The sequence below is a fragment of the Tachysurus fulvidraco genome, chromosome 9 (assembly GCF_022655615.1).
Source record: "Tachysurus fulvidraco isolate hzauxx_2018 chromosome 9, HZAU_PFXX_2.0, whole genome shotgun sequence".
NCBI classification, from domain to species: domain Eukaryota; kingdom Metazoa; phylum Chordata; class Actinopteri; order Siluriformes; family Bagridae; genus Tachysurus; species Tachysurus fulvidraco.
Genome location: NC_062526.1, coordinates 12,602,419 through 12,630,108, shown reverse-complemented (window position 1 = coordinate 12,630,108; position 27,690 = coordinate 12,602,419). Strand labels below are relative to the sequence as shown.

The following is a 27,690-nucleotide window of genomic DNA, read 5'->3' as shown; positions in this document are numbered from 1 at the left end:
TTCGGCGGATAGATCTGTCATCTCATTTGGGCCGGCTGACCGCTGATGGCTGCTAATATCTCATTGCATTAGCTCGTTTGGCCCTTAATGTGCTTTTGGTGTTTGTAATCAAATAAGCAATAGCTTATGTCCTTTGGCTTTAAATGAGTATGTTACCATGAGTGTATTATGATTGCTTCATAACTTTCTTTTCTTCCTCGCCCCCCACCTTTGCGTCGTAAGGAGAAGAATAATGCTACCAGAATCGATGCAAACCTAATGACAAATCCTGTCAGGAAAGTTGCCGTCGAACTCAAAATCTTCTGCCTCACTTTTAACAAATACTTTCACATGGCTAAATGATACATTTTAGTGACAATGCATGACAATCGCACACATGTGCACCTTCTGTTCTTCCACTCACCTCTATTCAGGTTTATTAATATATTTGACATCGTTTATTTTTTTTCTTTAGTTTTTTTTTCTTTCTGTTTTTATGCTAGCTTTTCTATTTCTTTTTTTTTAAATTTTATTTAAATTTTGCATTTATGAAACGGTCAAAAAGAATTCTCTCTCCACGTTCTCAGTTTTCTCCACTCGTATGGTGCATGCGACAAAGAATGAGATTTATTTGAGCTGTGTGGAAATGCTCTCATTTCTATTGAGCGTACTGCCGGTGACACTTAAATAAATCATACTGTCTGGGTTCACTTTTGTTTCCTCAACAGTTGTTTCTCTGACTGAAGATCCTAAGCCGTACTCAGACCGTGTGTTTATTCTAGTAAGCTGCAAGTCGCTTGTGGTTTGTGTCTTGTGGTCATGTAGTGACAGATTAGCAAAACAAGCTAACTGTACTAGCTATGTACATTCACCCGTGGCACCGGAGATCTCTGCTACCTTATTCTAAGCTTTATTTTGTTTCATAATGTCTTGGTACACATTTTATGAGAGGTTATAGAGGATATTTTGCAATTTTTTCTTCACAGCAAATGGGAATTAAGTGAATAATGGAAGTAAAGCTGGGAATAGGGAAGTAAAGGAATGTCGGACTACATGCTCGATGCTCGAAAGATTGGTTTTAGGAATCATTCAAGCCAGTTAGGTGGATTTGTCACTTTACCAAGATGTACATAGTATTGATAAAATCTCAGTTCTTGTTTGTTGTTTTGTGGCTGGTCACCAATAAACACAAACAAAATAGTCACCTGCTTTATTGCTAGTATGAACGTAGCTGGAGTGTGTATTTCTGTTTAGCTTCTTGCTAGATTAGTTGCGATGCTCGAATCATCTTCTAATTTAAGCTCTTCGATGTAATCCAGACATTTATTCATTAACCTCCTGTTTCCAATCAGGAACTGAAAGACCTCCCACAAACAATGCGAGGCATTCAGGCCACCCCAGCAGCTGACCATCCCAGCTTTCCAGCACCATTCCAGATTCCCGTCTGTCCGGGTGGGCGGCTAAATCCTTCCAAACGTCAAAGGCTTGGCATGGATGATAATTTTCTGTTCCTCTTTCCTTCTCATACTTAAAGTCATCCCAGTGACCCTAGCAAGCCAAATTTGTCTTTACACGAGTGGCTCCTTCCTGTCGCTTCACAGATCCATCAAATAAAGGGTTGCTTTTCCAGCTGCTGCGTATCAGGGTTTCGGGGGGGGACAAGAACAAGAAAGAAACCACCAAAAGTTGTTGATGTCATTGAAGCATGAAACTTTTGGCCCTGGGTTGAATTTACAACGGGTACCGGCTCCCAAGTCACGTAGCTGCAGGGATAAACATACCTTACATCAACTGTCTGCTTGTAGTTGGAGATTTTTTCTGGCTTTGAGGCTGATAGATTCTGTACTCTATGTTCAGAACAAGAGCGATCCAGACACTCCCAATTATCTTCCTTACTCGAAGCGGTCGGCTCAGATTCACACACATACATACATACATACATTTTTATATATATACAGTCATCATATCCAAATATAAATTCCAATCATATGCAAAGAATTACATGGGCTTTGTTTACCATTCATTTAAATTCAATATTATTGTAGCAGTGTATGTGCACAGACGTGGATTTACAGTAATACTGTTCACTTCCTAGACCATTTGACAAAATGATCCACGTGTTTATAAAACAAAATGCACGATTTAACGATCTGAACTATCTCACATCTCCTCAGTCATCTTAATTTACGAATACCGAAGCCGTGTATTTGACTTAGCGCAGACTTTGTTATGCCTAATACCGATGGCAAGTGCGGGTCATTTTTTATTTTTATTTTTAATTACGTTCGTAGTGCAAATAAAGATGTCTCTCTTCTCTCCTGCAGATCATCACGCAGTATGTTTATGAGCTCTTGGAGAAGGACTGCAAGCTGAGGAAAGAGATGCTCCCAGTAAGTGCGGCTGAAAGGACAAGAGACGCTCTTATGCTGTTGAATTAAGCCGCCGGGAACGAAATGGGGTGTTAATGAGAAATTCAGATGTAAAAGCATGAGATTACGCTAGCCTGATTCTCTTATTTATTTTTTTATTTTTGTTATCTATCTATCTATCTATCTATCTATCTATCTATCTATCTATCTATCTATCTATCTATCTATCTATCTATCTATCTATTTTATCTTTATAAATTTTATTTATTTATTTATTTATTTTATATTTATTTACTTTCGTCTGAATAAAATAATTTCTGACTTAATGTATATATATATATATATATATATATATATTTGAAACATTCACTGTTTAATATTTTTGTTTAAATATGCTTGTATATTACACACACACGCACCAGAAAGCTTAGGGGTTCTTTGCAGTTCATAAGTACGGTGTGATTCACGTCATGTTAAGAAAGCAGTATATTACAGTCTGTAAATCAGAGAGAAAGTGGGGAGTTTTTACAAGCTGTAAACGGCTTTAACAGTGTGTAGTGTTTATCTCAGAAACTCACCCGTGTTCCTGTCAGTAGGCCAATTTGACGGGTTCAGTCGTGTGTGACAAACTGCACTTAGCCGCAGGTTTTTGTCTTTTTATCAACGGACATTTAAAGGAGAGAAAAAATAAGTAGTAGAAAAGAGACACGGATTAGGTCCTGATGTAGCGATTAGAATGTAACAGGTTAAAACAAATGACCCAGCATGCAAACCTGCATCGACCTCCGAGCTACATGTAGAGAAACACAATCAGGGAGCATGTAATAGAAATGGCACTTTAATAAAATCATCAGAGACAGACAGAGCGCTGGAGCAGTCTGTCTCTCTGCATAGTGCCATTCATAACAAATGATTCCAGGCTATGAGTCACTACACTGTTAGCGTCTCCCCACACTTCTTTGAGGAAAGGAGAATAAATAAAGTTGTTGACATAACAGCAAGGGATCGAGCGTTTCACAAGCCATCAATACCAAAAGCACTGATTATAACAGAGCTACAGATTACCCTCCTTTATTTAAATAAGGAGTAACAGGACATCAAATCTGAAGTCAGCACCGCAGACTGGAGCAGCCCGAAGGATTCTGACCGCTCGTGTAATAATCAGTAGCCTGAGCACCAGAAACAGCCTCCTGTTTTATTCACAGCTGCCATTCAGACTCGTCTTCTGCTCAAGAGTTAGAATAAACTCCACCTGGATGTGTGTAGTGTAATGTGCAGCACACGCTTCAGAAACTCACTCATTATACATGACGAGAGAAAAAACTCCTCCAGCCTCAACGTGTGGGGTTGAAAACTTTCTTTCTTTCTTTCTTTCACTCACTCTCTTTCTTTCTTTTTTCTTTTCTTTCTTTCTTTCACTCCTCCTCTCCCTCCCTCTCTCCTTTCCTCTCTTTCTTTCCTCTATTCAGAAATGATTTTAAACTTGCTGAATTGACTGAACCTCACACCATGTTATCTGTAGTGAGAATATAGAGTGAATCATAACCTTAAAGTTTGTGATAAAACTGTATATTAAATACTTATAAACTTACATTTCTAGATCAAATAGGTTTATGTGATAATGCAGTGTGGTTAGTGTTGATTTCTGATGTAGAAAATTTTTTTTTTGATCCTGAACCCTCTAATCTGTTTTGTGCTTCATTGTTTGTCATTATGTTTCTTCTGTACTAAACACTAGCATCTGGGCTTCGCAGGTCGACGCAACAGAAAGCGAACCGAAGAGCTTCATCTACATGAGCGAGGACGCGCTGACGAACCAGGACAATCTGCTGGTGCTGATCCAGGGCAGCGGTGTGGTGCGAGCAGGTCAGTGGGCACGACGCCTCATCGTCAACCAGGACCTGGACAGTGGCACGCAGATCCCTTTCATCAACAAGGCCATGCAGGTAAAGAAAACCCTTTAACCTGATGGTGATATTGTTCCAAGATTTGAGGCATCATCATGTACTCATGCTTCAAGTACATTTCTATTGTGATTGCGCTCTTCTGGCTAATTTCTTCTTAAATTGGTACCAATTAGTTTGACAGTTCTGTCTAGAGATTAATGGTCATTTAAGCGAAGATGTGAAATCTCTCGAGCTCCACGGCTCTGTTTTAATTGAGAAGTGAACGTCTCATGAGGTGTGAGGACAGTCTATAGTCAGGAGAGCTATTGGATGTGTACAAGATTATGTTGGTGTGTATGTTCACTCAATCCTAGCGTGTTCTGTGTAGTAACAGCAGTGTTGATGGTGTTCTCGCTGGTGTTGCTCAGCTGGCCCTCTGTTTGTTCACCTGTCGTCAGGTCTAGGTTTTGACGTGATGAAGAAGTGCTTTACATTCCAAAGCATTAACATGAACGTAAAAGTGATTATATAACCAGATGATAATGTTCACCTGATTTGGGTCATTTAATGCAAATGCACTTTGTATTCTTCCTGTTAATGTTTACACCTTAACTTAAAGCAAACCATTTGATAGTCAGAATTACAAAGGAGTCAATCCACAATCCACTGAATAATTGGTTTAATTCTTGCTTAACCAATGAGAGCAGTTTTATATTTTAGAATGTAATGTTTTCCCCAATATTATAATGTGAATCCAATCGCATTACTACTGCATTACTAAGAAAAGAAGAAAAGTCCCTTTCATGATTTGTCATTAGGCTATGGCTAACTGTTTTGGTGTTGCTCGTTACTCATCACACATCAGCTAAATACGTAAGTAAGGCCTAAATACATACTGCTATATATCTTGTAGTATAATACATTTCAGTAAATCACACATCAAATCACCAGGTGATTAGAATTGATTATTGCAGCTAAGATAAGAGACATTCATGTTGATGCAGCAGTACAAGAAAGTGCAAAAAGAGTGTAATAGTGTTAATAGAAAAAATAAATTTTTTTTGGAGCATTTTGGAGTCTGATGGCTGATAAATAAAAGAATATATTTGCTGATTAATGCAGAAATGCATCCAAGTTCTAAATTAAATAAATACTAACCCAAAAGTTTTATTTATACAATACATGCTCTTTCTTTTAATCAAGACTTAAATATTGTATAGATTCATTTTATAGCTGGTGCTCTCAGACTGTGTGTGTGTGTGTTTGTGTGTGTGTGTGTGTGTGTGTGTGTGTGTGTGTGTGTGTGTGTGTGTGTGTGTGTGTGTGTGTGTATTCAAAATAAAAATACCAAATTAAAAGTAAATTTTTTAAGTCAGCAGCAAAGGTGGCAAAGAAAAACTCCCTGAAACGGTATGAGGAAGAACCTTGAGAGGAACCAGCTTCGAAAGTGAAGCCATCCTCATCTGCATGACACAGGACAGTGTGATTTGTACAACTGTATCTAGTCAAGTAGACTTGTGTAACCAGGAGCATTTGTGCAGTATATAAGTATCAGATGAGTTCTGAATTCATTATAGATTTAACATACATTCCTTCCTGCAAAAGACATCAAATGTTTCATAATGGAGACCCGAGCAGCAGTTCAAAGCCACCTCTATGGTCTCCGAGTGGTACCAAGTGGTACATATATTATTGTGCAGCCTCTGTCTAGTGCTCCCTCTCTTCTGCCTCCATACAGTAGACTTTGATTTAAGCAGCAGAAACAAGCCGTTTGTAGTTATGTGTACTGTAAACTGTAATTTAGATTTTCATTTCTTTTCTCTGTTGGAGAGCGTCTCCCCCAGCTGTACGCCAGGCTAGTCGTTTGTCACGTCGCCCACTGCTACCTGTATAATTTCATCGGCCTCTGCGTTCAAATTGACTTAGGGGAGATCTCCCTCTCTCTTCCATCTAAATGTCATAAAACACACACGCATCTGTGTCTGCCGGCGAAGTCCCTCTCCACGCAAACCGTGGAATGCAGGATAGAGATGATAAGTGTGTGTGTGTGTGTGTGTGTGTGTGCTTGAAAGCACTTCGGAGTGCGTGTTTGAATAAGCGTTTGAGTGTGTGTTACCGTAAAGTGGCTTATTGCGTTCGCCGTAGAGGTGCATTGTGGGGGATGTACAGTGACAGCTGGTTGCTGCTGACCATTCATCACACTAAATAAGCGCCATGCCTTCTGGGCTCTGACATCATCATAATAGCATTTACAGGAAGAGCGACCCCTCGGGCCAGAATGCCTGCGTCCGTCCTGCTGAGAGCATCTGCACGTCAGCTTGTGCTTTTTGAAGTGACAGGTTGCTTTCACTATTTTTAGGGGTGATAAACAAGGACGCCTGAAGCTGCGGTGGTGCAGCGTACAGATATGATGGCAAAATATCGCCTGAAGTTATGTCAAAATATATATTTTACATTCATCTGGGAAACATCAGTAGTTGTATAATTGAAATGTGTTTGCAGGGATGATGTGCTGCATCTAGTGAACTTAAATATTGTCCTACATCTCGTCTGGTGATGTGATATTTGTTAGCACTTTGTCCACACCCCCTGGCCATGTGTCCCCTGGCCATGGCCCTGTTCGTCTGGCACCTTTTTTTAAACTGAAGTCTGTGGTGTTGGTTTTTTTTTTCTTATCAGTGAGGCATCATGAGATGGAATTAAGTTACTGATAATCACCCCTGTACCTCCAGATGGTCAGCATCCTGTCAGCTGATGTTAGAGCTTAGAATTTCAAGGAAAAAAGTGTCAGTTAACACTCACAGGAATGAAACTTGACAGCAAGAGCTGAGTAAACAGCCCGAGAAATGGGGAGAAAGCGAGCAGAGACTAATAATCAGCTCAGGAGAAAGTAAGAAGACTCCAGGAAAGTCGGTTTCGGAAAGCCTGCAGAGAACGAGAGAGGCTTTTTATCTCTCTCCCATCTCAGGTGGGCTTTCCTCCACCAGCCCAAAGATCAAGTAGAACCTGTCCATCTCTGCTTCATCCTCTCTCTCTCTCTCTTTCTTTCTCTCTCTCTCTCTCTCTCTCTCTCTCTCTCTCTCTCTCTCTCTCTCTCTCTCTCACACACACACACTTCTGCTCTTTCTTTTCCTTGTTTGGTTCATTAGCTCAAATTGAGCAGCAGTGGTTTCTTTTCCAAAAAATACACACATACAGACACACACACACAAAAGGTGTTTCCTTCCTGTGTGTGTGAGTAGAGCACAGGTTTAAAGAGTGCAGCTGAGTTGTCAGTGCGGATAATGAAGCTAGAGCTCTTTTAAAGGTGACTGAAGATAGCACCTGCTTGAGAAACAGTGTGGCACTTGGTGGATATGTAACTTTTAATCATTGTTTACTTTCCTGCATTTGGAAGTTAGTTAATAGTTGTTCAAGTAGGAAATGTACACACACATGAAATTTATAAAAGTGGCTGCACACACAGCACTGTGGTAATTTTTGTAGTGTTTCTGACAGCTACAGGGACTTTTTATCTTTATTTATTAGTATTTTTTCCTCCAACTCGCTGGTAAGGCTTCAATGCTTTTGTGTCTTTGTTTTTATTTATTCTTTTTTTTATCACTATTTTCACTATCTGCAGTATTTTCCACATTTTGGTTTAATTTTTTCCCACACCGATTAATGAGGTGTATTGTTTTGGATGTGAGGTTTTTATATCCTCGCGGCATTTCATATGATCTAATAAATCTCATTCACAAGTTGATTTCAGGAAATTTTAAAATCTTGAAATTAAAACTGAGATGTTGCCCATTTTGACCTTTTTTTATATATATAAAATTCTAGATGCAAATAATATACAGTACAGACCAAAAGTTTGGACACACCTTCCAAAAGTTTGGACACACCACCTTTTCAACAGGACAATGACCCCAAACACACCTCCAGGCTGTGTAAGGGCTATTTGACCATGAAGGAGAGTGATGGGGTGCTGCGCCAGATGACCTGGCCTCCACAGTCACAGGACCTGAACCCAATCGAGATGGTTTGGGGTGAGCTGGACCGCAGAGTGAAGGCAAAAGGGCCAACAAGTGCTAAGCATCTCTGGGAACTCCTTCAAGACTATTGGAAGACCATTTCAGGTGACTACCTCTTGAAGCTCATCAAGAGAATGCCGAGTGTGCAAAGCAGTAATCAAAGCAAAATGTGGCTACTTTGAAGAACCTAGAATATGACATATTCAGTTGTTTCACACTTTTTATGTACGTATATAATTCCACGTGTTAATTCATAGTTTTGATGCCTTCAGTGTGAATCTACAATTTTCATATTCATGAAAATAAAGAAAACTCTTTGAATGAGAAGGTGTGTCCAAACTTTTGGTCTGTACTGTATATAAATAGCTTCTGCGACTAAAATTAAACTCTAGACGCAAATAATATAAATGTAGATGTATATAAATAGCTTCTGTTTGTACTCGTGCCAGAAACCAAAGCTGAAATCTACTTTTCGCAATTGAGACTATAGAATAATAGTTAATAAACCGATACTGTTCTATATGTCTTTTTAAGTCTTTGGCATTGTTTGCATTCATACTTTGCATTCTCAACAGGCACCTGCTTCCTGTACCTGGAACACATCCATTTATCTTATATTCTTCAAATGAAATGTTTCTGGTCACTTTCTCACGTGGAGTTGCTGCCATTGTAACCACACGGTTATCTTGTACTCGCTCACAATGAAATTTTCTCTCATGGAGCAGCAAACACTGACTATGTTCATCTTCTGGTAACAAATATTAAAGCTGAAGTGTATTGTTCTGCAGTTTAGTGTGGAATTTAAACTGAGGAAAGGAGGAGCCGTAGATGTTAAGCTAGTAAGCTGTTACTGTACAGCAAACATTATTGATTGGAACAGAACACAGGGATAAATCTGTGTGATTAATTTAGGAATTTACTAGTGCCAGTGATTTTGATTGCTGTTTTGCAATTAGTGTTTAAATTACACAATTCAGATTGGCTTGTGTTGTTTATTTATTTATTTTAAATAAGATGTAAAAAAAATTCCTGTCTGTGTTGCCAGATCCAGGCAGATCCAAGCTCCAGGTCCCACAGGGCCATACAGTTTGACTCTGAGCTCAGGTTATATTCTGTACAGAGTTTTTGCATGTTGCATGGGTTCTCTCAGGGTTCTCTGGTTTCCTCCTTCTTTCCAAAAAAAAAAAAAAATAGATATAGGTGGATTGGCTGAAATGGATACATCTTATCTAGGTGTGAATAAGTGTGGACTGGCATGGATCTAGAATGAATTTTCTCACCTCACACACAGTGCGCCCGCGATTCACACCACTCTGATCAGTATAAAGTGGAAAATGAACAAAAAGTGAAAAAAGATGAGTTAGTGGTCAGTGAAAAGGTCTCCTGACTTGAAGTTTAATTCACTGTCTGTCTGGCAGCACAGAGAAGAGTCTTAATAAAAGCTTCCTTGAATATTATAGCAAACAGAAAAGATCAATTCACAGTCTCATGTCTGTCGCTGCTGTCCCCAGAGTCGTGGATCTGTGTTGAAGATTTACACAGAACGTGATGGGATGCCTGTGGGGTTAGTATTTGGACTAAGTATGAAGGTTTTTGTGTATTATGTGTATTATATGTCATAACTGAAAAGAAATCAATAAAAATAAATCTCCATCTAGAGTTACTCACTCTCATAACTTCTCATAACCAAGCTTCTCTAAAACCCTGAAAAGTCCTGAAGCAATCAACCCCCTAACAAACCCTCCCCCCACCCCCACCCCACCACACACATACACACACACCGCCATGTCACCTTGTAGTCATTAATCAGATCTCACTCAGTGTTCAAACACACACAGCTGAGTGTTTACCTGTGTGTGAGCAGGGTGTGTGCTGTTAGTCCCACTGAGAAGGAGAGAAGTGACAGGTGCGAGTCTATAGTGGCTCAAGGACACCTGGGCTCCTCACACTCTGCGTGTATGCATGTGAGAGAAAGAGGAAAAGAGACGGAAGCTCCTGCTTACTGACGGCTTATCCCAACATGATTTTAGGCCCATGGCAGCTGGATCGGTACCTTCTGGCCTTGTCAAGAAACAGGCTGGATTTTGCGCTTGAGCCGAAGAAAGTTCAGGAACGCAGAGAGTCGGAGGTATGAGGTAGCTTTCAGTGCTGGATTACGATGTAGTGTGCTGGAACGTAGGAGGGTGGAAAGTTAGATATTGAACACCATTTCAAGCTGTGCTATTTAAAAAAAAAAGCTGTGGCACTAGCTAATTTACCCTTCCCTCTCCTCTCAGCTCAGCGCTCTGGGCTTACTTTCAGCGCCGGATTGATTTGAGCTTTGAGCGTGTTGTTTAAGGCAGCACTTCCATACTCTGACACTAAGCCAGCCGAAATGTAGCCAAAGCTAATGCAGGGATTTGATTGGAAAGGATGATGAGTTCCCTTTCTCGATTTTTTTCCCTTCCTCCGCTCACTCAGAAATCTCTTTCTCCTAGTGGCTCTCAGGAAGCACGAGTGAAAACGAGCTCTTGACAGCAGCAGCATAAATGCGCTAAGACTGTACTGCTGGCCGCATCCAACATCCGTCCCTTTCTCTCTCTCTCTTGCTCTCTCTCTTTCACGCCTGCTCTTTCTCTCTCTCTCTCTCTCTCTCTCTCTCTCTCTCTCTCTCTCTCTCTCTCTCTCTCTCTCTTTATCTCCTTCACGCCTGCTCTTTCTCTCTACTTTCTCTCACTCTCTTTCACACACACTCTCTCTTTCCATTTTCTTTCCTGTTATACCTCACTATCTCTTTTCCTCTCCTTCTCTCACTGCCTCTCTTGCTGTTTTCTTTTCCTTTTCTCCTTACTTCGGCCCCCTGCGTACTTGTTTTTCCATGTTTCTTTGACCACCTCCCATCAGCAAACTGAACCTCCATGCCCTCACTCCTCCACACCACCACACACATACACACACACATGCGTATTCAAAAGCCCTCTGCACTTCTCATGCTACATGACTAGTTCCTGGAAAAAAAAATCAATGAGGGAGAAAAATGAACAAATGCATTTCATTAAGAATAAAGACTTTCATAAAAAAAATAAGATCCATATCATCGTCTCTCCCCCTCCCCTGTTCTTGTTAGTCAGTTAGGAGACTTGCTGGAAAGAAGAAGGGGGTGTGGTGTTTTCAAAAGTGTGTCAAAAGCCTTGGGGTTTCTATCTGCCCAGAATTTCAATGGGAGGCTGAAAGGGGGCCGGGAAGCGGCTGAACTCAAACACAGGAATCTTGTTTAATTTCTGTCATGTTGCTCTTTTTTTTGCCAGATTGATGTCTTTTTCAAAACCCGCTTCTGCCTCTCTCTCTCTCTCTCTCTCTCTCTCTCTCTCTCTCTTTCTTTCTCTCACTCTCTCTCGCTCTCAACACACACACACACACACACACACACACACACACACACACACACACACACACACACACACACACACACACACACACACACACACACACACACACACAGATAGATCTGTACCACTTCATATCAAAATGTTCTTCACAGTTGTTTACATTAGACCTTTGTGCTAAAGAGCAGGGAGCTGCACACATTCTGGCGCTGTCCTAGTGTGGGTCAGTGTCTTGTCCTGCATGACGCTGCATTTCCTGGACCTACAGTGACACACCTTTACATGCTGAAAGGCAGCTACTTGCAGTAGAGTTGTTTTTCTCTAATAGTTGTATACAGGAGTCACAGTATGGTCACAGCTGTCAAGCGTAATAATTACAAAGACCCAGCCTGGGAAGCGGGCAGCCACAGTCTGGCTAAATTAAAAATTGATCAGAGAGAAAGAAAACATTATTTTGTGGCTGTATTTGCTTATCTTCACAATGTGGTTTCTGTTCTGCTTACTGTTTCTGCCTATCTTTTCCTCACGCTTATTTAGATTCTCTCTCTCTCTCTCTCTCTCTCTCTCTCTCTCTCTCTCTCTCTCTCTCTCTCTCTCTCTCTCTCTCTCTCTCTCTCTCTCTCTCTCTCTCTCTCTGCCTGTACTAGAGCACATCTCTGTAGCATGTCTTTGCATATCCGGTGTCCTGGATGTCAGAAGCTGTGTTTTGTATGTGTTACACTGTTTTAAACAACCTACCAGGCTGCTGCTAATTAATAAAACACATAATGGGAATTCATAATAACAGTCCACTTAAACCACTGAACATTTTCTAACAGTTTTCTTTCAGGATGTATTCAAAGGTTAATTTAAATCTCCCAAAGTCAATAACCGCAGACAGCATTATTCAACTATTCAACATCATTTACATACTTCAAATCAGTATTGTGAATGTTAGCTAGTTAGTTAGCTAAGATGATCCAGCCAGTGTTGTTGATGTCTGTCTAAATCCCACAAACATGCCATACTTTGCCATGTGTAGCAATGTTAAGTTAGTCTTCATACAGACAGACAAAAAATAAATAGACAGAAAGTAAACTAGTAGCAGAGAAATGGTGAAATATAAAGATAATAAATACAAAAATATTTATGCATGAGAAACAGAAAAAAAAATATATTTGTGAACAAAATAACTTAGAGAAGTAACTAAAGAAAGAAAGAATAGAAAAACAATGAAAGATCTGGCTAAAGCAGGAAAGAGAGTATTAGCTAAATAAATTAAGTACTATGGAAAGAAAGAATGAACGACAATAGACAGTGAAAGTATAGTGAAAGAACAAACTAACAAAACTACTGAAAGAACTGGTGAAACATCAAAAATGACCTTTTAAGTTTTAAAAATTAGTAGTAAAAACAATGAAAGCATTAGCAAAAGAAAAGAAACTATTGGAAGAAAGAATGATTGAAAGAATGCTAAAACAAACAAACAAACAAATAAATAAATAAAGCCAAAATAATAAAGAAATCAGTAGAGAAAAATTTTAACAGAAAGAAGGCGGCAAAGTAATAGAATAAAAAATGTAGTGAGAATAAGGAGGCAAGACAAAAAGAGTATATACGTAGAGCTACTGAGCAGTCCACCTGCCAAAACAGACACATGCCCACTGAAACCCCAAAGCATTTTTATTGATTGCCACTTAATTTTACTCGACTCCTTCATCCTCAACCTTCATTTGCTTGTCAGACTGAGTGTGAGATTATATAAAAGCACACCCATAGGCTCTGTGTCCTCTTCTGGTCCAAAGATTCACAAATGAGAAGATTTACAACCACAGACTTGCTGCTGGGTTTCTGGGTGGAAACACACACATGCACACACACACACACACACACACACACACACACACACACACACACACACACACACACACACACACACACACGCACACACACACACACACGCACACACAGACACAAGGGACAGTAGTGGTGTTTTCTAGCCCATCATGCCTGACAAACTGCTCTCATCATCCAGTAAAGGTTCCTGCACCATCATGTGTGCTGTGGACTGGTTGATAATTTTGCTGCAAACTAAAACCACAAGCAGGCATCCAGCAAGGTGTGTGTGTGTTTGTAGAGGGTGGTGTGTTGCTGCGCGGTATGTGTGTCTGTCTCTACGAGATGGACTTGTTTAGATCCTTTCACATGGTGCCTCAGGCAGCATATGAGGCAGTCTTCACTAGATCTCTCCCAGACTTTCGAAGGTTGAAGAGAGATGGTAAGACGGAGTGGGTGAGCAGAGACTGACAAAAGATGATTGGAGAGAGAGATAAAGTATCAGAAGAAATTATAGAAAAGCAGAAGAAATGTGTAGTATATACAATATCTTGATTGGACCTACCTTCATCCTGACATAACACACTTCCAAGGGGTCTGGATTGGACAGCAGTATTGATCAGATCTCTCACATTTTTATAAGAAATGTCAAACTCATGCACATTTATGCCCCTGCCACTTAAATTTTATATGAGGTCAGGGTTCATCCTGGGTGTTGGCCCTCCCTTGTGGAACTTTCCATACCATCTTGTGAGAGGTTGATCGAAGAGAGGAGCTTGCCACACTAATGGGGGTTAACAGGGTCCCAGACGTCCAACAAAAAACAACAGCTATATCGGTAAATATTTTTTTTCTCTTACCGTCATGTCTGAGGGAGATGACAATGAATGATTTCTCAAGAAGTCTGCTTTTAAAGACCTCTGGCTAACTTTCAGCTGGCCAAGGACCTCAGTGTCCACAAGGCTAGCTGGCGATAATGCAGATGGACTGCTGGCCCTGTTTCAAGGGGTTTTAAATGGCCTCTCCATATTTGTCTTTATGAATGCCGGTCCTCAGGAGACAACGTAAGTGAAAACATATTGGCAGCTGGTTCAGTGTTATTAAAGAAACCCTTTCGTAATGTGAGGTCTGTGAGCAAAAAGGCCTTTCATGCATTAGGGACGGATCAGGTTTAGGTACTTTGATTAACAGCTTGCAAGAGAATCTGCTGACCTGCTAGCTATTTTTGGGGTGTAAATAGGTAAGAATGTTGTCCTTGGAAAGGTTAAATGTGGCAGTGCTACTGACCCACTTTCAGGCTTAGGAAAGGAGGGTTTGTCAGGAAATATTCAGACCTATTCCACTCCACCTGTAAGCTCCAGAGACCAAACTCTCAGCAGCTCTTAGAAATAAGTGTGTGTGTTTGTGTGCACACAAGCATAGATCTGTCACTTGCTTTCCTGGCTGAGAGTTGGAGAGGGAGTCATGGCGTCACTGGGTGAAGGCGCAAGGGAGAAATCAGCATTCGGGCTATGTCACCAAGCCCTGGTGCACTGGGACAAGCCAGACGCTCCGACAGGCGTACGTGCTCTCCCCACTGAGACACACACACACGCTTGTCCTTGAGGCACACTGACAACCTCTCCATAAGCATAAAGAAGCCAAACTCTGTCATTGCCAAGATCAGTCCCTTAGTGGAAGTGTGTGAGTGTACAGTGGCTTTACAAGGAGAGTGTATGTCTCTGTGCTTTGGGGCTCAGATGATTGTGGAGCAGTGGCCAAGAGAAGCTCTGGCACTGGTGAACATCTCTAATTGACTCCTGGAAGGTGCACCGTGCCGAAGGTTCTCTTTGGAATCACAGTGTCACTCCAATGGGGCAAGTCACTGTCAAAAGCTGGGGCATCAAGCTTGGCCCTACTTAAGGCTTTATAGACAGACCCATGAGTAGCCCAGGTGTGCTGTCTGCTTAAACAGCTGGCACAGGCCTCAATAAGCATTCATGCCAGTCTTACTTGTAAAACAGTGCAATTAAACAGATTTGAAGAGATACTGTTTTTTTTCTCCTACTATCTCTTGGAGGAACATGAATGAATATAAACATCCTGGTTTCACATAAGCCCTAAATTTGGATTGAAATTGAGTCAACTTGGGCTTGAGCATATGGGACTTTAACTCTGTCAGCTGGCAGTATTCTCAGTATGCTGGTTTCACCGTCTGAAAAAATGAGCATATTGAACAATCTTTAGAATTCTGTCAGGGTGTATTCCTACTTTGTCCCAATGGTACAGAGATCCTGGGATTTGCAGAATTCACTGTGACCCTGACCAGGATACAGATGAAGTGTTGACTGAATCTTTTCCCTTTAAAATTCTACACTATGGCATTAAAGTACTGCAGGCAATCCAGATATCCATGTTTTCACACTGAAACCCCACTTTATAGTGGCATTAATTCAAGTACAAGTATGTGGACACCTGACCATCACACCTATATGTGGTACTTCCCCAACCTATTTAGAACTAGACAACTGTATAGAATGACTTTGAATGCTGGAGAATTAAGATTTCCCTTCACTGGAACTAAAGGACTCAATCCCAAGGGGTTAGTCAAGGAGTTGAAAAAAACTGGCCTGAGACCTGGTCCAAGTCTCCAAGGCCCTGACCTCATCTCCGCTGATCACTTTTGGGATGAATTAGAAAGTCTGCACAACAGGTCCTTTTAGTGCCTGACCACACTAATGCTCTTGTGGCTGAATGTGCACAAATCCCTACAGCCACTCTCCGAATTCTAGTGGCCTTCCTAAAAGATGAGGCTGTTAGAACAGCCCTTGATCAAGACCTTTAGCCGTTTAGTACTTAGTTATATTCTGTCTCAATTGTAAGTCACTTTTGAAAAAGTATCAGCCATATGAAATGTAAAATTCTGGACCTGTATAGCAGCTTAGGGACTCCAGACATTACTTGCATGCAAGTGTGAGATGACCTAGACTTGACTTGGACTGCTGCTGACTTGAGACCCAGTTTCAACATGAGTGCGAGTGACTACAGTGTCGCCTTGCAGTCTCTTGCCACTGCTCCACTGAAGTACGTAATTTATAAGGTGGACCTTATTTTGAGTATTTTTTCAATGGATTGTTGTTGTTTGTTTTTACTCCCATTCGCAGTCGTTCTAACAATATCGAGCTTATATGGGAACCCTCTTGCTGCTTTTCAAGGTCAGCAGACTCCTTTAATGTCAGCCCAAATGTCACAGCATGTACGTTCAGAACCCCTGGAGTTGATAAGGCGACCCTTTTGGGAGTAGAAGAGCTACTGTTCAACTTTGTGTGCAGGTACATGTATGACAGTGTGAAGCCCATAGCTACCTCCTGTCACAGATACACACACATGCACGCACACACACGCACACATTCACACTCCACCCAGGGAGTGATATGTGTGTCAGAGACAGCAACCTTGGCTCTCTGGGCTCGCTTTTCTGCAGGATCAACAGGGCTAATTATAGTGATGCACTGACACCTCTTCTCTCTGCCTGTGTTCTGGTGCCATTTCAATCACCTCCCACCGCCAGGTGCTTCACTGCCTCCCCCCCGCCGAGTGAGTGTGGCGAGGTATGCTGGAAATGTGCACAGGTTTGTGTTCATATGTAGGTCTATGTGTTGACATGGGAGTTAGCGGTGGGGGGTGGATTGGGGCTATGGGGGCTCAGTGAAGGATCCTTGTGTGTGTGTGTGGTACGAACTTAGTGAGAAGTTCCTGAAACCTAGATCCGTCTGTGTGGGAGGTGTGAGAAGCTGTGGAAGATACATTTTCACTGCTGCGCTTGGTGTCCCATAGTTTGGAGTATACATGGGTATGGGATAGGGATGGGTTGGCATTCTGAAAGACTGTTAAAGATTGGAGAATGTTAATAAGCAAAACTGATCATTGCCAAATGTGTCCCGGATCAGGGGCTGCATGGATAAAATTGATTAGAACAATTGCTTGAACTCAAATTAAGATTTCATGTTCAAGGTATATGTCTTGCAAATCACAAGTAGGCAAAGTGCATACTACACTCTCACAGGTATGGTGTGAAACCTATAGCTGTATATAATCCTGAATATATAAAAGGCAGCAAGATAAATCAGAAATATTTTAAATTTGTTGAAAATTTAAATTTGTTTAAATTTATTGATCAACAGGGCATATGCACATGGCTGTGCAACTGATTTAGGGCTTACTGTTAAGCAGTGAGGCAGATTTATCCACTGAACTATCAAGTCTAACATGGACATTGGGACCGATGTCTAAACTCTGTATATTGCTTGTAAACCTCAATGAGATCTTTATTTTTCAGGAAATCTATGTGGGTATAAACTGTTTGATATATCTTCAGAAGGATCACATCTAAGAAATAGACTATTTTCTGACATAGATGCATATAGCTCAGTTCCACACAGGTTGTGGTTTCTTTAGCATTTGGATCATTATTGTACTTTTGCTAATGTTCAGATATGGCCTGCACTGATCGTTGGTTCAAGCTTTAATCTTTTTATCTTTTCTATATTCCATTGCATGGTTTAGGTTACACTTAAGTGTTGTATAAATTTAGGGTTAGTTTAGGTTGTAAGGTAAGGCTGTAAAAACGTGCCATGGTTTGAGACAGATATTGTGAAAAACTGATTTCCTGCTTCACTTCAGACACTTCAGGGTTTGTTGGCACTTCAAGAAAAGACTATAAACAATCGGATTGTAGTGATATTTGAAGGTAACTTTCACACATGCATTCAATCTTGTAATCCGTCATTTAGTACTCACTTACCAAAGTGTTGTTTAGTACCATAGTGTGCACCCCAGTGAACATGAACAAGAGCAAAGGATCACAGATCAGAAAGCAAAAATATAGATAACCATGTTAAAGGCTGTAAGAAACACTTATAGTAGGTTGATATTCCCATGACTACAGTTGCAAATATTATTAAGAGGTGTAACGTACATGGGGCTGTAGTCATCCTGCAAGAGGAAAATCAGGAAGGGTCATTTGAATCGTCGACCAAAATCCAAAGAAATCTTCCAAAGAGATACAAGCTGATCTCCAAGGTCAAAGTACCATGGAGTGTGATCACACCATCTGTAGCCATTTGAGTGACAGTGGACTCAATGGATGGAGACCCAGGAGTAAGATACTGTTAAAAAGAACACCAAAAATGCATATTAAGAGACAAAATGCATCCCTGATAATGTGCTTTGGAAAGATGAAACGGGTGAAATGTATTTCACACATGACACAATGGGATTACTTTGCTGGGTTTAGCACAGGGTGCTTTAAATCTGTGCTGGATACAATGAGAGCTTAAGATTCTCATGGCATGAGTGTCTGGAGCAAAACGTACTGCTTATTGTCAGGTAGCGCTGTTTTTGGTTCTCCAACAGGATAATGACTGTTCTGGAGTGGCTTTCTATCAGCACCGATCTAATCCTATCAAACATCTATTGAAAGAACTGAAACATGCAGTCTGGAGAAGGCTCCATTCTGAGACAGTTGGAGCAGTTTGTTCTGGAAGGGTTGACCAAACTTCCTGTTAGATAGCAACAGTTGCTGAAGTCTCATTGAGTGCTACAGAAATTATTTGTTTGCAGATACTCACTCTCTTTATGAGAGATTGTGTGCAACAAGATATTAGATTCCGGGTTACATCATTTATGTCCATGCTATTTTTGTTTTGTTGTTTTATTATTTAAAATAATCTGTTGAATCAAAAATCAAATTCTTTACGTTCACAAGAAGTCTGAAAGCAAAGTCTGATTTGTGTTTCAGAGGTATTTCAGAGAAAATTGTGGATTCTTGTCTATGACTGTATTTAGATTCAAAATAGTCTGAGAAAGAAAAATAGCAAAGAAAGCTGGAAAAGAGACAAGGAAAAAAAACGACTAGATGGAAGAAAGAACTAGCATACGGAACTAGACTAGACACTATGTTTTCAGCTGAAGTTACAATACTTTTCACTTCCTTTCTACTTCCAAAGGTGGTTACAATCTTTTCTCTTTCCAGGCATTTTCTGATCGGCTTCTGGCAGCCTGACTAGAAAAATTAGCATTGCTTTTGCAATTAAACCAAAATGATTGAATTTGCTTCAATAAATGTCACACTGTGATTGATGTCATCTCTGTCAATACGCTCACTAGCAATAGTTCTTTCAGCCGTTTTCCTTGTGTATACCAAATGCCTAGTCCAGAAAGCCCTTGTCATCTGTGCTCTTTTGAAATAGGAGCAGCACCAAAGCCTGTGGTAATCTGGCACAGTGTTCTCATCAGAGCACTGTGTGTCATTCACCATGCATATGCTGACAGTATATCCCGTAACCCTCTTAGGACTTTGGTGAGCTTTGCTGACTTGTTTGCGCTTATGTCAAGTTTTCTTTTACCCCGTTATGTTTTCTTTCTCTTTTTTTTTGGCTATGAGGAATGCCATATGCTGTCATGTCCTGTCAACCCCTTCCTCGCGGGGTAGTCAGTCATCGGAGCAGCAACCCCTCAATCCCACGTTTGGAAAGATGTCACAGGCAACGGCGCAACTAGATGCAGTTTCTTCGGCTGAGGAGTTGTTTGTTTGTTTTTGACGATGGAGGGAAGCGGCGCCGCTGGTCCTTGACGTACAACAGTCCTGTCTCCTTCAAAAGCAGAGAGAGGAGGAGAGAAGTTACTTGTCCCTTCACTACCACCATGAGTGGAATCTGTTATCTCTCTCTCTCTGTGTGTGTGTGTGTGTGTGTGTGTGTGTGTGTGTGTGTGTGTGTGTGTGTGTGTGTGTGTGTGTGTGTGTGTGGCTGAAATGGCCAAGGCTGGCCTCTTTATCGAGGTTTGCTGCAATGGAGGACAAACAGGAGTGATAGGGTCTGGCCTTGCCTTTCATGCTCTTGAGCGGCTCCACAACATGTTGGTGATAACTTACAAGCATGATAAACATTATACATCCTTGTTAACCGTCTGTGTGTGTGTCTGTGTACTGGTATATCTCTGTGTGTGAGCGAGTGAGAAAATACAATCACATACTGTTGTATGCATTACAGATCCTTGTTCTGACTTTTTTTCCCACCAAATCGTGTTCTACAAGCTGTACAGATAAATTAGATGAATTAACCCTTGGATTTTTATATATATATATATATATATATATAAAAACATCTTTTGGGAGTCTTTTTGTTTTTCACTTTCATCCCAGCGATGATGATTTTTAGTGCCCCAGTATTTCTAGTTGCCTGAATGCCGAAATTTCCATTGCCCTTTTAAGTTCCCGTGTTTACTGCTGCCTAGAGTGTGTAACCTTGGAAAGCTTTGCGAAGATGTTGCAGCATTGCATGATACAACAAACACAAAATCCCACTTACACTACGCTTAACTTGGTATTGCATAATTTCTAGTTTATACTTCCTCAGTAGTATAATTTTTTTATAAATTTACATTTTTTTTTATAAAATAACATTTTTACATATTTTTTGAAGCTCACTGTTGAACAGATCTTTAAACCTTCAGTTAGTAGGAAAGGAACTTAGAAGAATGGGTGGCTAGACAGTCTCTGAATCATGCCATGTGGTTGGTAGTAACTTATTATCATTGGAGAATTGTTGGATGATTTAAACCCCTGTAAGGGTAAACAGGAGGTAGCTATGAAATGTTGCTTTACTACCTACCAATGGTAAAGCTGATATCTTAACTACATCTAGCATTACTGAACGCTTTTGGAGTTAAGCAGCAACATTTTTCTGAAGGATTGAATCCTTCTTAATCTTTAAACATGTTGCTAACTAAGGAATAAAGGCCTTTAAGGAATAAAGCAACTTACAAATAATTTTTACATATAAAAGAACATTTTTATAAAGACATACATGCATTTTACACTTATGGTATTTGGCAGATGTCCTTATCCAGGTCGACTTACATTTATCTCAGTTATACACTTGAGCAGTTTAGGTGTTAAGGGCCTTGCTTAATGGCTCAGTAATGGCAACTTATGCCCCTTTTCCACCGAGGCAGTTTGAGTGCTGGTTCGGAGCCAGAGTCTAAAATGTTGCTGGTCTAGACTTAAGAACCGCTTGTATCAGGGGCTGTGGGCGGGGTTACTGTTAGCACATTTGATAATGTACCTTAAGTATACTAATGTTTAATACACTTTTACTTTACTGCAATATGATACATTATCAGCACACATGATAGTAGGTAGCTACATGCTAAGGCTAACCTTTTTTCTGTGTTAATGATAAAATAACGTTATGTACTTTCTCGATTACAACCTCCGTTTATACAAATTACATGTAGCTGCACGTACACATTGGTACCAATGTATGTTCACAAAGCCATGAGCATTAACATTAAAGCAACATCTGCCATTATTGATGTTGTGTTTGTGTTTGCCGCTGCTTCGCTAACGTTGCTGTGTAATGTGACACGTATACAGTGACATCAGACTCGGCTCTGTGATGGCTCTCTAACCGGTTTTTAGAATGTTCGCCAGTGGAACCAACTTCGAACCAGCACCAGCACTAGCTCTGAACCAGCACCTAGTTCTTTTTGGTGGAAAAGGGGTATTAGTGGTCTTGGGATTTGAACTCACAACCTTCTGCTCAATAGAATAGCATCTTTACCACTGAGCTACCACTTCCGAGAGCATTATGTGTAACCATATCCATGCCTTATCTCATAGACAGCCCACAAATAGTTGAGATGCTCCTACTTTTCTAAAAAATAAATCAATTCTGTGTCTGTTTGTCATCTATTATATAGATGAAGATATTGTAGTTTTGTCTCATGTAGTAATTTTAATTCCGTAGCTCTTGACTGCCTTCAGTTTTATAGGAGTGGGTCATTACACAATGGCCTGTTAGTCCCATAATGCACTGCAGAGGGACAGGCATTAATTTTTCGCCCTTCAAACACATAAAACGCCTAGCTGCAGTGCGGACATGTATATTGCAGTACTCTGAATTGTTGTTGAAGATTCTGCCAATTGTTGATTCATCAATAAAGCAGTCACATGCTGGTTTTAACTGAGAAGTCCAGTTCATTGTGCCAGCTACTAACAGGTATTGATTGGATTTATCTACCCTTCCTCTGTTTGTTTTCTTGTTTGCTTCACAACAACAAATTTGCTCAGTGTCAGGTTTTGGCAGCCAACCTGAATTTACTGATTACTACACTCAACGTGCCAGGAGTCTGTTTTTCCTTTTTCCTTTCCTGTGCAAGTAGGGTTCAGAGATGAAGAATGAGAGACAGTTGGAGATGTCTCTCTCTCTCTCTCTCTCTCTCTCTCTCTCTCTCTCTCTCTCTCTCTCCCCCCCACCACCAGAATGAATCAAATGCAGTTTATCTGACCCAGTTCCAACCTCTCTTGCATTCTCTTTTTCTCTCTATTTCTCTCTTTGTCTCTCTCTCTCTTTCTCTCTCTCTTTTAAAATTTGAGCAGAAGGTGAGGGTTGATCACGCAAACAAATGGCAAAAATAATATATCTAATCATACCAGTAATTGTGGATGCTCGTGGTACCTATGCACAAGCTGTGACAAGCAGAGAACGTAAAGCAGGTAGTTCCTCTTTCCCCAGCGTCACTGGTTTATTTATCGTCTTTTCTGTTTGTTACCAACTGAGCAGTGTCAGGGGATCTGACCTAGAAAGGTCCAATCGCTCTTAGTCAAGCCCTCAACCTCCTCCCGTGAGCCAAGGGGTGCCAGAGACTCAGTCATTTCGAGCAGAATGGGGAGCAGAGCTCACTCGCACAGCCGAAGGGCGACCCACTTCAGGGACATGCACTACTGCCAGCCTGGCTTGTGTGTTCAGAGGGTAGAGAAGATGGGGCAAAGTCCCCACTGAGAATAGTTCATGAGGTGTTAGGGCTGCCTCCATGGTCACCACTTTGTTATGCCCTGCGGGTTGGCAGGTGTTTTGGGGAAAGCACAAATTCCCTGAGTTATCTGTACTCTTGCAGGGGCAATTCAAAAAGCAACATAAACGTGAAAAAAAAAACATTTAGGTGATTGATGTGCTTTATTGAATGTGAGTTTATTGTTCAGTTTCTGATTAAATGCACACTCAAAAGAGGGATAGTTTACTATTTCAGCTAATTAAAAACACTTCTTTATAATTCATGATGAACGAGCGAGGACTTTTTCCACAATAAGCTGAACGGATTATGCAAGTCAGCAAGTTTTAAGTAGGGATGGGAGATTCGATAAAATTCTGAGCTGATACTTTTAAAGCTATTTCACTGAATCAAACGTACGATTTCACAGTTTCGTTTAAATTTACATTGTCATTTAGCAAAGGATTTTGCCCTTATAGGTGCAGCACCTACAAAGCACCTTGCACTTCAAAACTGCTTCAGCCTTAAGTATGGACAATACAAGAGTTTGAAAACAAGAAAGTTCAAACCTAAGTGCAAATAACTTAATGGCAAGAAGAAATACAAAATGTGTTAAGTGCAAAGTAAGTGCAGAGAGTCTTATTGAAGATACTGTCTGAAGAGGAAAGTCTTTAGTCAGTCTCACCTGAAATAATACCACATATTATATAGCCTATAATAGCCTATGCAAGTGTAAGCTTGCAGAATTCTTAACCGATATCACTAACACAGCATAGACACCACACAAAGTGTAAAGCAGTTTGACCGACAGAATAAAAGAAATCAGTTAAAAAGGGCAGTTTGTTCAGTTTGAGTTAGATATTACTAGTTTTAAACTTCAGACAGTCGTATAATATGGTAGAATAGATTTCTTTTTTCAAAAAGAATTTATCCCCTAATGACTATTTCCAAGTGGTAATGAATCATACAACAACGATTCCTGTGCTTTTCTGGTGGCCACCTCTGAGCAGAATATCAATCTTTTTACTGAACTGGAACTATGCTGGAGGCTATCGTGGGAACAATTGTATCCAAAAACAAAAACAACGAGCAAGCAAGCCTCTCTGCAGCCGAAGACGCCACGAGGCCAGTGAGAGATGACTCCCTGGGCTCCTGCCCTCGGTTGTAAATAGCCTCATTCTGCATCCGCAGGAAGCACCAGCCTGACAGAAGCCCCTGCAGCGCTAGACTGCTTTGCTTTGTGGTTATGGGAGATTGATAAATAAGCGCTGCTTCTCGGTCAGTGAAACACGCATCCATCTCCAATATAATCATCAACACTTCTTTTGCTCTAAGCTGTACTAGGCTTTGTTTAAGATCTGACTCTTTCTGGTTTAAGAAGCTGTTTTGCTGCCTTGTATGCAAATGCACATGGCAGAGCAGATTTTGGTGTTGATGTTAGCTGTGAAGCGTCTGGATGTCCCTGTGATTTTTTCCATTCGAAATATCAACTTTGACCATTCTGCAGTGAGAGAGCGGTGTGCAGCGAAAGTGACAGCTTCTGAACTTTGTCGATTTATCAAATGTTCCCTTTTGGTCTTTGTCCTCTTTCGGAATTGAAGATGAACTAGAGAAGCCTGTGTTCTGGGGGCATGCTTAACCTTTCGCTGTTGTTGGAGGAAGGGTACTAGGAGTATCTTCAGGTTTTCGTGTTCAATTAAAATTCTGCAGCTTTTTTAGCAAGCTTTTTGAAGCTGGCCTCGGGCCTTGAAAGACTCATCAACGGCAGTAGGCTAGATTGCATACAGGTACCTGCAATGTTATTTCAAATGGCTTAATTAGTTTCTGACTGCAGAGTCTGACGGATTTACACGGTACACCACATTATTCACTGGAGAAAATGATTGAAACCATGTGACATGGGCACTCTTTGCCCCTGGTTTTGCTTTCTGGGTCATGCTCTTTCGCTTCTTATTACCATGTGGAATAGATTTCCACTTTATCACCATCACTTGTTGGTCACATGGTACAATATTGAATTAAAGAGAAATTTGCACTTTGATATTTTACTCACTTACAATTTATGTTTTTAATGAAATTTTTTTCCTTCTGTTTAATTTGACTTGTTCTTTATTAACTTTTACATGATCTTGGGCTTAGTTCTGGACAGCCTGTTTTTCAGAACGCTTTTCTTTATAATGTATACTTCTGTGTCTTTTCTGCTGTACATGAATGCCAACCTTGTGCTTCCGTCACCTCCTCAAACTTTCCCTTGAACCATTGGTGGAGCTCTGTTCTTGTTTGTTGATCGTAACACAAATCTGGAATTCCCTTTCCGAGGATACGGCATGTTGGAAGATGGTTGGTGCAATAAATTTCTGTTGTTAAACACCAAGTCAGACCGTGCTTCTACTGTAAAGCTCTCTCTGAAATAAAATAACATGAAGTTGAGCATGCGGAAACTGCTTTGTGAGATTTATGGTCCATGCCGTTCTTAGGGTCCTTGGAGTGGCAGGTTTGACTTTAAAAAAACAAAACCAAAAAAACTTTCAACTTGTTTGAATGGTGTGATAGACTAGTATGATTGGGCAATCAGTTAGTTTAAGAAAGCTATTAAGTTTTGCTGTGAAAAATCCTATTTTTCCAGATGTGTCAAAATATTACCTCTTTGTGGTTTGAGGCTGTTTCAGTTAAGTGGTAGACTGTCCGGACATCATAATGCTCCAGGCTCAAGCAGAAAAAAAGTCTGGCTTTCTATAAATGAAGTTTTGCTATGGCTGCCCTGTGGTATGTGAGGCCCTTACATTATCCAGGTTTAATTGACAGATTCTTAGCTTATAGGCACAATGGTACTGGCAAATACGTTTTTGCAGACCCGAAGAGGAAATTAGAGGTGGTTTAGAAGGGCATTCTAGATGTAGCATGTGTGTCTGTGTGTTTATATGTATCACTGGTCGGTGCACAGCTGGGGATAGACTTGAAGCAGACTTGGGAATGATCTGACATGGAATCACAGTCTGTCCTTGGGAGATTATTAACTTTAGCCCTTTTTAAGCCCCATGGGCTGGCACAGCAGGCTTTAGCGCTGTTACTAGCAGCGACCTACCTATATCCACACATTCCTTTTTGATGTCTTCAGGGAGCTTCAAGCACCGTGTTGTATTTTCTCACAACTTCATGTTCCTAAAAACCAAATAATCTCGCTGGCACAATATTAACTGCCTGACTGAGGACTAAATGAACCTTTGTGACCTAATGCCTCCTTTCCCCACTCACTAGGTTCTCCAATTTGGTGGTGATAGGTGACATCTTCCCTCCATCACTGCTGAATAGCAACATCCATCAGCTTTTCCTGGAGTTGATCATCCGGTGTCATCTGCTTTCCTCCACATCCTTTCACTTTTGACATTTGCAGACAAGGGTGGCCCACTCTGCCTATCAGTCACAAAGATCTTCTCTAAAAAACATTGAGGAACTTACAGATGCCGTCTCTGCAAAAGCCACTCTGTGTCTATCAATGTACGAGATCCCTGGGATTACCTGCCATACCTAGACGTGGTGCTCACTCTCCAATGCTTCCCTCTGCTTTCAAAGTTTTCTTGATTTACTCAACTACAGCTCAGAGTCTCAGCAAGTCCTCAGGCTCCCTTCAGCACTCAAGGTGTTTGGTTTCGTTTTCTATTTATTTATTTTTTTTTGGCTTCTTTTTTCTTTGAGCATCTGAAATCGATTACAATTTTCTCTTATCGCCACCTCTTTGTGCATCTTGTCAAAATGCTGTGAGTGCTGGCTCTCACTCACACGGTCATATGGCCAAACTGTTTTTTCCTCCGTTCCCCACTTCAGCTATGTTATTATCCTTAGATGGAAATCCTTCTGAGAGGGCTTCAGGAAAACATTCTGAATTCGTAAAAAAGAAATATATATAATATTATAACTGATATTTTCTTTTGTTTCCATGTTTGCTTAAGCCACAGTGTGTTTTTTCTTTTTTTGTTACACCTTGCTTGCATTGTCAGACAGCAAGCAGGTGATGATAACATTCTTGCATTTTTTTTAATTCAAATAATTACAGAGCACTTGACATTCATCCCTCTACTGGGAACATGACAAAAGGATGAAAGTGAAAACCACGTTATGAAAAAGTTCATGTAATCTTTAGACACAATTGTGGGATGATCTTACAATTGTGAAAATGCAGCATTAAACGCTGGTGAGTACATAGGAGGTGACAACGTGCAAATCTGCATTCAGAGGTTAAAAATGTGTGAATGTGTATTCCTCAACAGAGTTAATTATTAATAGATAATAGGATTTATAAATTGCTGACTTCTTATTTCACTCGGCCTGCAGAGAATTCTACAGCTCAGGATACAAACAAGCACGATGTAATGTCGGCTCGTATGTCATTTTATTTTGCAGTTGATTACGCATACAGACATATCATACACACAGCAAACCCCCACCC

General features: G+C 40.6%; 1 protein-coding gene across 2 annotated transcripts in view; it reads left to right on the top strand.

The window, feature by feature from the left end:
* The window catches only part of fam172a (family with sequence similarity 172 member A), a 175,436-nt gene that overhangs the window by 39,036 nt on the left and 108,710 nt on the right, over nucleotides 1-27,690 (top strand). For both annotated transcript variants that reach the window (XM_047818158.1, XM_047818159.1), the window contains exons 5-6: nucleotides 2,304-2,369; nucleotides 4,103-4,294. In XM_047818158.1, coding sequence (XP_047674114.1) covers nucleotides 2,304-2,369; nucleotides 4,103-4,294 — 258 coding nt within the window. The remainder of the gene's footprint in view (nucleotides 1-2,303; nucleotides 2,370-4,102; nucleotides 4,295-27,690) is intronic.